The sequence below is a fragment of the Panthera pardus genome, unplaced genomic scaffold, assembly GCF_024362965.1.
Source record: "Panthera pardus isolate Hobbes unplaced genomic scaffold, ASM2436296v1 HiC_scaffold_12, whole genome shotgun sequence".
Lineage (NCBI taxonomy): Eukaryota > Metazoa > Chordata > Mammalia > Carnivora > Felidae > Panthera > Panthera pardus.
In genome coordinates, this window is record NW_026526677.1 from 8,096,892 (window position 1) to 8,108,106 (window position 11,215).

Consider the following 11,215-nt stretch of genomic DNA (forward strand, 5'->3'; position numbering starts at 1 on the left):
CGCCTGCGTGCCCGGACCGGTCGAGGCGGAGCCGGCGAAGCCAGAGGGCGGGCCTTCACGAAGGTCCCGCCCACCGCCGCCGAGCCAGATTGGCGCACTCGGGAAGGCGGCCGCCAAGGGGGAGGGGCCAGAGGAGACTCGGCGAGGGGGTTGGAACCATGAGCGCTCTTACGTAACGAAGGAGGCGGAGCGCGCTGTGCGCGAGAGGAGTGGGCGAGGTGGCTCAGGGGCCGCAGTTGCGGGGCAGGGAGACTTACATATGTAAATGAGGCGGGAGGAACAGAGAGGTTAGTGTAACTGCATATGCATGAAGGGCGGAGCCTAGCGTGCCCATACTAGAGAGGCGCTGCCCCTTTCCCTTCTCCCCCTTCCCCCAAGATTACTCCATCGGGGCACTTGGACCGCAGATCCAATATCCCCACAAAGCCGCTGGACCCGGGGTGGGAGAAGCAGACATTAAACATGCAAGAACTCCTGGATTTCAAGTCCCGGGAAGGCGGAGCCAATAGGGCCTGGACAGAAGAACGCTCAAGGTCACTGCGGTGACCGAGTGAAGGTCACGGGGAAAGGCGGGGCCACGTGCGTCCGCCTCACGCGGGCAGCCACGCACTGACTCACCGATTGTGCACTAGAGTCTTTTATTTCTCTAGGACTCAAATTCCACGTGGACGGGGTCAGGTTTGGGTCTGGGGACAGGACAAGGGCCCGGGGCCGGAGTCCGGCTGTCCCTCGAGCCCGAGGCGGTGCTCTCAGTACGCCAAGAGGTTCAGCCTCTTGCTCCGGCGCCTCTTGAGCCCTTCGATAGATCGCTGCAGCTGCTTGGTCAGGAAGTGGTCCCGGCCTATGGCTGACCGGTAGCCTGGAGGGCAGAGCTCCGCTTAGGGCAGCGAGCAGGGGGCATGGCCTCCCCAGCAGTGCGTGCCGCATGTGAGAATTGAGCAACCGCGGGTGATTTGGGGTGGCAGGAGCGCTTGGCGCTCGGGTGTGTGTTAATCTGGGAAACTTTGAATCTCCAAGGTGCTGGGCCCTGACGGTTTTCTTTCAAAAGGTCAAGTCATACACCTGCACTCCAAACAGATGGGGGGGTGTGGAGGAGGATCAGAGTGTTGAGGTGGAGGGTGGATGAGGGCAAAGTTAGCGATGTTGCAGGCCTGAACTAGGACGGTGGTAGCCTGCAGCTTTGTGAACCCCTGCTGGGCCACCCACTCTAAGTGATTACCCAGCAACCCCTCCATTTTTTCGTAAGCAGGGCAAACAAGGGAACTTTCACCCAAGGAATCCATTGTTCAGAGGTTCCTCGCAGCACCAAGGGAGGGGGCCAAGACCCCACAAAGATTGTCATCCCCATTCGGCAGGGGGATGGAAACAGCTTTAGAAAAGCCACATCAGCTAAAAGGGAGCTGCCCCAAGGCTGGAGCCCAGGCCTCATGCTCTCCCCACTGGGTGTCCCTGTGGCCAGTCCCCCGACTTTTTACTTATGGTGGGGCTCCTGGAACATCGGTGGGTGGTAAGGGAATCTGACAGGGTAGACACATCCTGAACTCCCACTCCCAGAGGCCTGAGCCCTGCAAAATCCCCCAGGGTCTCTTGTGGGGTCTGAGGGAGGGGCTTACTCCGGAGGGCTTTGGTGAGGATTTCCAGAGCTTCATTCTCCATGAGTTCCATCAGAGGCAGTGGCAGCTGGAGAGGCAGCAAGAGGTTCAGATGTCCAAGGGACCCCGGCCCTGCCCAGAGCTGAAGTGCCCCACCTGCTTGCTCCCTCTAGCCCCAAGACCCCCAGCTAACGTGCCTGCCCCACCACTCTACGAAACACCCTCCCCCCTTCACCTCTGCCACCCCCACTCGCCCATCCCCCACTCCACTAAAACCCCTCATCTCCCTGGGTGCTGCTAACCCTGTTCTGCTGCTCCGCCCAGTAGGCTCGATGGGGTGTGTGCTTCAAGATATTGAGCGATGACTCTGAGGAAGACATTTCTGGAAGAGAAAAGAGAGATCAGTCATCTCCGGACTGCTGGGTCTGCCCCGGAGCGGAGGAAATGTATGGGCAGGCATGTGATTGGGGGGGGGGGGGGGGGCGGCGGGGAGTGGCCTTCAGAGACCAGGCCCAGGTGCCACCTTATTGGAAAACAGTATGGGACAGTAATTTGCCACCCTGGGCTTTATTGGCCCCCTCACCAAGGTTCCAGTTCTGACTACCGCATTGTGTGAGGCTTAGGAGCAGTGACTGAAACTTTCTGACTCTCAAGTTCTTTGTCTGTAAAATGGGGTAATAAGAATGGCCCCTCTACAGAGGTGGTGAAGTTTAAGGCGATCGTGCAAAGGAAGTCCAGTGCCTGGCACTCAATAAATGGCAGTTACTATATTGTTATCAGTTCCAATCCCCTGATGAAGGGGCCGGGAGGTGGGGGGGGGGGGGGGAGGGGGAAGGAAGGGGGGCGGCGGGGGGTTGGGGGCAATCCCCAAACAGTGCCCAGGAAGAAGGAGGTATTTAAAAATTGTAACCAATGACTGAGTGAATGAAAGATAGGCACGTCCTCAACGAGAGCAAATCCATACACAAGAAAATAACTTCCTCCTCTCAACTATCCCAATGATTCCATTAAAAGCAGGAGTCCTACCGCGCTGCCTCTGCGCCTTTTGGCGGGGGGGGGGGGGGGGGGGGGGTGGTTGTCTCGGGCCGGGCGCGCCTGGGCCACAGGACCTTGTATGACGCCTTCCCAGTAGGGGGCGCTCCAAGCATGATTGATTTAAAGCGTGAAAGATGAGAGAGGGCGCCCCGCCCAGGAAGGGAATCCTGGAAACTTGGGTCCCATAGCTTCCCACCCGCCTCCCCTCCACTTTACATCAGCAGATACAGGTCCTGGCCAGCCCCCTGCCCTGTGGATACCCACAGCCTGGTGAGGCCACACTGACCAATCTCGGTCTTGGAATCGATGTCCCCCTCCTCTAAATGGCTTCCCAGGGAGCTTTCCTGACGGAGCTGCAGCTCCAACAAGGAGTGATCCTCCAGCTCCTCCTGCTTGAAACTGTCCTTGTACTCTCCGTGATCCCAACCACCGTCCGAGTCACGGCGGGCCTTCTCGTTGTACCACCGGCGAGTCTTGCTGTGTGCGCTGCCGTCCTCCAGGTCGGAGTCCTCGCAGACATTGGGCAGAGGCACATTCAGCTTCGACTGCGACAGCGTGGCCCTGGTCCACAGATTCCGGATGTCGTTGTCTGGTCTGGACGTGTCTGAGCCACCGCTGCCCAAAGACGCCTGTGGGCCACATACAACGAGGGAAGCCAAGGGCAGCGGGGAGTGGGGAAGGAGAGGAAGAGCAGGCTGGGGGACGGGGATCCTGAGCCCTGCCAGGGCCACGACTCCGTGGAGTCGGCTCAAGGCTCCGCTTTGGGCTCTTTGGGAGTTGCCCCGGGGCCAAGGCTGAGGGAGAGGAGAGCCGGGGACCCAAGCTGGACTCAGTCTGGGGGCTCGCAGGGTGTGGGGGGCCCGGGAAGCGTTCTTTACTCTGAAAGGCTTTTCCTCCATGGTTCTGCCCCCAACGGACCCAGTCGCCACAGGCCTCGGGGCAAGGAGGAGGGCGTCACGCTCCAGGAGCGGGGAGGGGCAGGGTCGCGTTCCGAATGGAATGGCGCTGCGGGTCTCGCGAGGGAGAGTTCAATCTACAACCCCCACACTAGACGCCATTATCCCCTCCCCACCCACCCACACCCCCGCGCCCCCCACGTCTGTACTGAGCTTGGAGACGCACAGCCCCGCCTTGGCACCTTCCTAATCCGGACCCTCCTCGGTAGCCTCCCGGCAGAGACACGGGCCCAAGGGTGGCCCTTTCGGGTGCACGCGTGGCGGGGGTGGGGGGGGGTGGGGGGGGAGGAGGCCCGGCCTGGGGGTCGCAGGAGGCCTGGCTTGCCCCGGAGGCGGCCCGACGCAAGCTCTCCCACACCCACTCGCGTTCCCGGAGCGCGCACGCCCGCAGCGGTGCAAACTGTTTCGTTTATTGATGCAGGCTTTGAGGCACAGTCGTGAGGTGTTGTGAGGGACGGGCCCAGCCGGGACAGCGAGACAGAAAGCCTTGGGGGGTCTGCAAATGAATGAAGTGAGGAGAGGGCCAGGAGCCGGGCGGGGGGGAGGGGTGGCAGACAAACAACCCGTAGCTTCCTCCCGGGCCTCAGTCCGGTCGAAAGAGGCCTCTTTGGTCAAACAAGCAGAGCATGCCAGGGGAGAGCTAGAACGAAGCCCTTTGAGAGGCCCAGGCCGGGGGTCCTGCCCCTACACCGGCACGCCTTTTTCCCGGGGACGCCCTGGGCCCCGCGGCCGCACGGGCTTCCGGGGAGGGTTTAGGGGGGCGACGGCGACCCCGTGGCGCGCGGGGCAGCGCGCAGCCACGCTCGCTCTGGGTATCAGAGGACTCGTCGATGAAGGCCAGGTTCTCGCTGGGGTAATCCAGCGCGGAGGCGGTGGGACGGGGTGGGCGGGGACGGCGGGGTTGGCGGCTCGGCCTTCGCTGGGAGCGCAGGGGACAGGGGCCCGCCGGCGGGCTGCGCTGGGCACGGCGGTGGAGGCAGGAGTGGCCGCTCCTTCTCCAGCGGTGGGTGGTGCCGTGGGCCCGACTCTCTGGGTCACCCGCGCCGTCACGGTGCCGGTCCAGCTGGCGGCCTGCGCCGTGAGGCCGCCCATCTGCGCGAGGAGTAAAGGGAGTCCTCGACCACGGGTCCTCTACCGCCTCCGCAACCCGGGAACCTGACCCGTCGTCAGTCAGGCACTGCCCCTCTTTTCCTCCTGGTCCTCCTGCCTCAGCCCTCCCGAGCGAGAGAAAAGGCTCATCAACCCAGCTACACACTCTCCTCTCCTCCATCGGAACCTAAGAGCCCTCTTCTCCAGGAGCTTTTCTAGAAATGCCCCAGCTTTATTTCAGCCATCCTTCCGGTGCCCCCCAGAGACCTTTGCGTCTCTTATCCGGCTCCTCCGCCGGCTCAGCCAGTAAGGTGACACAATACCGGTCGCCCAGTTAAATGTGAATTTGACAACGACAAATTAAATGTTGATATGTGTATATCCCTCCCATGCAATATTTGGGACACGCCTACACTGAACTAGTATTTGTTATGTATGTGAAATTTACATTTAACTGGGCTTCCTGCTTTTTGTTTTGTTTTGGTTTGTTTCTAAATCAGGCAACCCTATCCAAGAGAGCAGAGGTGGAGTCACCAGCAAACCGGCCCAAATTTAACCCTCTGTCCCTGGGCCGGGCGCACTCAGTCCCTGCCTTGAGAAGCCCACGCTCTGGAAGGGAGGCCAACGGGGTCAGCCCGCTGCTAGGTACCGCGCTTCAGCGCCACGGCGCAAGCGCAGCGCAGACCCAGGGGCGCGCCTACCTCTGCCCGAGTGCGCCGGGACACTACTCGAAGCCAGTTCCCGATGGTGGTGAGTACTGAGGCGAAGTAGGCCAGGCCGAGCAGGATCCAGAACCACACCAGCGGCTGGTAGGCTGCAGAGTTCTGGTTGGGGCTGGCGCCTGGGATACCACCGGGGAGGCCAGAAAGATGTTGATTGTGGGGCAAGCCTTAAGCCTGTGAGCTGCTGGCTCACTGCCCCTCTTCCCAGCTCAGGGAGAGGATCCGCCCTCCCCAGGGCCATGGGTATGTGCTAGAGCGTGTGAATGCAGGCACGTCGAGTGCACGTGGCTTGGAGGTGTGCCAGGTAAGATTATGCAAGGGAGTGTGCTCGCGTGCAGGAGTGTAAACGTGTGTGAGGAGTGCACATATATAATATAAATGTGACGCGTGTGAGGGGTGCGCTTAACCTATGTGTGAGCATGCGTGGGGTGCGGGCCTGCAAGAATGTAAGGGCACATGAGGGGTTGCATACGTGCACAAATGTGAAGGTACATTCCGTGAGCGCGGGTAGGGGATGGGAGCGAGCGCCTGTGCGCTCACGTACACCAGGTGGAATTTGGAGGGAGAAGCGAGACTGCAGTCCCCCCCCTCCCCCCCCCCCCCCCCGGGCATCAATTAAGTGGCTAGGGAAGTGCAGCGCAAGAAAGGTGGCCTCACCGGCCACATAGTCCCCGAAGCCCACCGTGGTGAGCGTCACTACGACGAAGTAGATGGCCTCCAGCTTGCTCCAGCCCTCCACGTAGCAGAACACGAACGTGGGCGTGAGGACAAAGAGCAGGCAGCCAATCAACAGGAAGAGCACCGCGGATAGTATTCGCACCAGCTCGGGTGGCACGTGCCACTTCTGCAGGGAGGAGCAACGGCCCAGAGCCAAGAAGTCGCCAAAACCTCCGCTGTCGCGCCCCACACCGGCTCCTCCTCGAGCCTGTGCGCGAGGCTCTCGCGATCTCAGAGGCCCGCGCGCTCCCGGTGCCCCGCTGGGGACGTAGGGCAGGGTAACCCCAGCGTAACGCAAGGGCGCGCAGGGCGAGGAGCAGCTCACCAGGAAGATGGCTTCGATGTGACCGATGCCGCGGCGCAGAGAGGAGCCCAGCCGGTCCCCGACCCCTGCCAGCAGGATCCCGAACAACGGGATCCCCACCAGCGCGTAAAAGATGCAGAAGAGCCGCCCGGCATCTGTGCGCAGGGCCGCGTTGCCATAGCCTGGGGCAGAGGGAGCGTGCAGGAGGTCGGGGCTGCCTGGCACCCACCTTCCTCCCTCTGCATTTTCCCCCTTGAGAAAGCCCAGCGGCCCCCTTGCCCCCCACCCCCACCCTCCCACCCCCCCACTCCACATGCTCAGTCCCCTCCCCCACCGATGGTGGTGATGATGGTGCCTGAGAAAAAGAAGGCGCTGCCCAGGTCCCAGGCTGAGTGGTTGCTGTTACTGGTTGAGTTGGTGTCAGGGTCCGCACCCCCTCCCAGGGCATCAGCCACCTCCTGCAGGACAAGGCGCAGAAGGAGGAACCTCAGTCCTTCCCTACTGTCCTGGCCAACCCCCTGGCCCTCCAGTCTCCAGAGTGGTTTCCTCCCTACCCCTCCCAGCTCTCCCCTTCCCCCCTGGTCTTCCTGAGGCCAGTCCCTAAGAGGAGACACTGCAGATTGGGCGGCCCAATTTTGTTTGGCCTCCACCTTGTTTTAGAAGCATTTTAGTCTTCTGTCCCTTAATTTCACGCAAACGATTGCAAATTTACAGCGGTCAGGAGCACAGACCCGGGCGCAGTCAGCCTGGGTTGAAATCTTGACCTCAGGCAAGTTAACACTCTGTGCCTGTTTCTGCCCCTGTCAAGTGGGGATGGTGGTAATAGCACCTACCTCAGAGGGTTGTGAAGAGTTAAGGCACTCGCAACAAATTAAGCCCCGTGTCTTTGTTAACTCAGTCCCCGGTGGTGATCATGCCCAGTGATGTCCAGCTTTCCACATAGCCCCCCATTCCCATCTCCGCTATGGAAGCTGAGTTTGAGTTCCTTGCCTTAGAAAATCTGATGGAAGTCAGGGGCCCTTCCCCCAGGAGGGTTCGGATGCCATCAGATTTTGCATCCAATATTTGAAGGTTCGTGGACACACAAGCCCCCGCCCACCCTGCTGAAGTCCAAGCCAAACCCTGTGCTACCTAGTTGGTCCTCCATAGATATGATTAGATTAATGAAGTGGCCATGTGTCTGTCCCTCCTGCCACCTTGTGCGTCCCTCCAAGGCAGAGTCCGTGTTTTGAGAGTATCTGCCGTAAGTGACGGAGGCGCTCTTACCGAAGGAGCACAGAGCCACCGCACAGGGCCATGGAGGAGATCATAAAGCACATTCTTTCTCTCTGACTGCAATCCTCATTAGCAAGACCCATTCCAAATTCATCTTCTTAAGGCGACTGCCCCAAATCCTCCGTAGCTCCCTGCTGTCTTAGCATAGCATCCAAACTCCCAGCCCAGCATTCAAGTCCCTGTTCCCAACCTCCTTTTTTTCCAGGCTTCTCTCCTGGGGCTCCCATTGGGAACCCAAGCTGCCGTGACTTTACCCCCAGATTTTGAGATGATCCCATTTCCTGTCATAATAATTGTTAAATGAAGCCAAGAAGTGAAATGTATGATTAAAGTGATTTGATTTTTATTTTGCAAGACTTTTCCAATAAATTCACTACTTAGGGGGAAAAAAATCCTTTGTCATCCTGTGTGTTCTAATTTTTGCTTCCAGTGACGAGGCATCTGCTAAACCCAAGCTCTGCAAAACACTCTGAGCTTTCCAGCTTCCCCGCCTTTGCCCATGCTGTTCCTCTGCCGGTAGGTCTCTGGCAACCCAATCGCACATCTCTAAATCCTACGCCTCTCACCTGCCTCCCGTCAATTACCAGCTCCTCCCCAAGGCCCCTGGCTTCCCCCTCAAAGACCCCAGCACCTAGCCCAGGGCCCGGCACCCAACAGGTGTTTAACAGAGAAGGGAGCAAGGAAAGTTCCCTTTCCATTGAATCCTACAGTAACCTGTCCCTGGATCTGTCCCCTCATCCCAAAGTGACATCCTCTCCGGTATAGCCTGTATCTCCACCTGTTCCGCCCCCTATGCATTTCCCTGGTCACCCTATGGTGTAGAGCACAGCACCTAGCAGCCAGTAGGTGCATAATTGCTGCCTCCCTAATTGTGGAAGGGAAAGCAGCTGTCGCCCACACTTCTAATTTCTGCCCTTCCCTTTCTTCTTTTTTTATCCAGGGAAAAAGCATTTCCACTGTGGAGAAAAAATAGGTCAGATTCCCTCCCTCCCTTCCTCTGCCCTGTGGTCTGGCCAGACACATTCTCCTGCCCAGGCCTCTCTGAGCCTTCCTCTGCATTCTGGAAGTGTCAGAGAGGACGTCAGGCCGCCTGTGTCCCGGCCCCACCCTGCCCCTCATCTGGGCTCCTGGTCCTGCCACCTTGGGAATCAGCTGGAACACGGAGGCCTCCTTGAGGATGGCTCCTCCCTCCGAAAGAACAGGCGGAGAAAGAGGGGGACTCTTCAGCAAAGTAATAAACATTAATTTATTAACGTGAAACCGTGGAGGTTTTACAGGACGTCGCTCAGAAATCAGAGGAAGCGACCAAGGTGCTTGCCTGACGGTACCCCCAGCAGGCTGAAGCCCAGCGCTGTTAGTCACTGAACCCAAAGCTGACCCCACCCCTGCCTTGCCCCTTCCTCCAGCCTTCTCATCATAAGCCCGAGCGCTGGCAGTGAAGGGGTGCCTAACCTGGCATCCCTGGCGGCAAGCTTAGGGGATCCCAGAACCCTCTGAAATCACCCGGACGTGTTTACATGTGCATTTTTCCAGGGGTTAGGGGGCGTGTTCAGTGTTCTTGGGTGTCTCCAAGGCATCGGTGACTCCAAAGCGAAACCAGTGCGGCGTGGCCAGGTTTAGGAGACAAAAATACCGCGCAGGGCGTATTTATTTTTAAAAACTATTCGCTGCTTAGAGGCTAAAATTCACAAGTATCCAGGTGCCCTGGCAACCCCTGAGCCGGTGAGGTAGGCCTGTGAAAATGTGACATAGCTCACGGGCTCCAGCCATTTATTCATTTCTTCCTTCACTCGTTCCTTCACTCAACCACCATCAGTCACACCGAAGAAGACAGTCCAGGGGCTCAGTCCAATGCCAGGCACGGCCAGGCAAATCAACGCCCCCATGGCCGCGATACTGAAAACCCAGAGAGCCGGATCCCAGCCTCTGGCCTGCCCCCCTCAGCGGCACCCTGCCGTCAGGGGGTGCCAGTCTGGAAGCAGCAACTCAGCACGGGGCCCCACTGGCATGCAGCTAGTTTCCGGGGGCGGGGAGGGGGGGGGGGTCACAGGTGACTGCTGAAGGGGTTCCTGCCCACCCACGCACCTTGATGAAGAGCCCCAGGTCCTGGTCGCTCACACATGGATGGGCCCTCAGGAACTTCTCTCGGACCTCCCCCAGCTCCCTCTGGGCCTGCTGCTCGTGGGGCTGCTCCAGGGCCTGGAACACCAGGGCACCGGATACCAAGTAGAGTAGGACCAGGGCCAGCAACGCCAGTAGGGTGGTGCTGCGCATGGCCCGCCCGGGGGCCCGGTTGACTCCACTGCCCGCCTGGGGAGGCCGGGCAGGGGGCTCCTGGGGAGCTGTGGTCACTGTGGGTAGAACCAGGGAGGCCGGGATCAATAACCTGGGCTGCCACCCCCACACCCTCCTCTTCCAACCCCCACACACCCAAAGGTCCTCGGAGTCCCCAGTCCTACTGCCCATAGGTGTCCTATCTTCACATCCCTCTGCCGGGACACTTGGGACCGGGGCACACCCAGTCCCCCCACCGCTGTCCTCCCCCTTACCTCCATTGCCCGGCCCTCAGCCCCTGTCCAGGGACTCCAGGACATGGGAAGAGAAGAGGGCACCGGGAAGGGAAAGGAAGGAGAGCGGAAGGGGGAAAGAGAGACTGAGCCTGCTGAGCGAGAGGCTGGACGAGCGAGAAAACACCGGGGGCCTGGAGGGGGCGTGAGGCAGCGGCTTCAGCGCAGGAGGCTGAGGGGGCGCGGAGGCGCGCGAAGAGAAGGCTGGAGAGGCCGGACCGCGCAGGGCGGGGACGGGGATGGCGGGTCCCGGCTCCTCCGCTGCGGCTGCGGCAGCATCTTCGCGCTTCTCTCCCCCCTCCCGCCTCTCCCCGCTCCGCGGCGACCCGCTGGGCCGGACGGGTAGCCTCCAGGGTCTCCCAGCGCCCCGCCGGGCTTTCGAGGAACCCAGGGGCGGGTCCCGGTCGCTGCGCAGAGGAGAGGCAGGGCGGAGGGGTGGGGGGGCGGGGGGAGGGTGCTCGGTTCCGGGAAGGAACAGGGCGGGAGCGATAAGGGCCGAACCCGGGCAGCATCCTCCGGGACAGCTGTCAGCCCCCGGGACAGCGGGCGGCGGCGCCCACGCGCACACACGCGGGCACAAAGACCCGCGCGCCCACGCTCCTCCCTGCGGCTCCCGCCCGCCCGGCTGCGCGGGCCGCACGCACACGCTCCACCGGCACGCTCCCCAGACTCACGGGCACACCCGGACCCCCAGGGGCGTGCGCGCCAGGCCGAGGCACCCCAGAGGTCCACGCGCACGTGTGCACACACTCCCGTGCACACACCCAGGCCGTCGGGCCACCGCGCAGCGCTCGCCACCCAGACACGCTGCACCCCCGCGGTTCGCTCCCACCGCCTCCCGAGTCTTCCACGCTGACGCCTGGGAGCGTGCGGGCGGCAGCACGCGCGGCCGCACGACTCCCGGAGGCGCCCACGCGCGGGAGGTGCGCGCCCCGCCCGGCCCGGCCCTCCCCCCACC

At 61.1% G+C, this 11,215-nt stretch overlaps 2 protein-coding genes across 2 annotated transcripts; both read right to left on the reverse strand.

Annotated features, from left to right (window-relative positions):
• Positions 1–621: 621 nt before the first annotated feature.
• On the reverse strand, positions 622–3,701 carry CATSPERZ (catsper channel auxiliary subunit zeta). The gene is made up of 5 exons (XM_019414836.2): positions 3,506–3,701; positions 2,914–3,256; positions 1,895–1,974; positions 1,614–1,680; positions 622–859 (listed from the first exon to the last, which is right to left on the reverse strand). The coding sequence occupies exons 1-5, from the start codon at positions 3,524–3,526 to the stop codon at positions 750–752; spliced, it is 621 nt and encodes a 206-aa protein (XP_019270381.2). The 5' UTR covers positions 3,527–3,701; the 3' UTR covers positions 622–749.
• A 420-nt stretch (positions 3,702–4,121) lies between these two features.
• KCNK4 (potassium two pore domain channel subfamily K member 4) lies at positions 4,122–11,215 on the reverse strand. Its single transcript, XM_019414830.2, is given in 9 exon segments — positions 4,122–4,336; positions 4,338–4,460; positions 4,462–4,581; positions 4,583–4,675; positions 5,374–5,513; positions 6,052–6,238; positions 6,437–6,597; positions 6,750–6,873; positions 9,776–11,215. Coding segments are annotated over 9 exon segments (1,398 nt in total). The 5' UTR covers positions 10,157–11,215; the 3' UTR covers positions 4,122–4,267.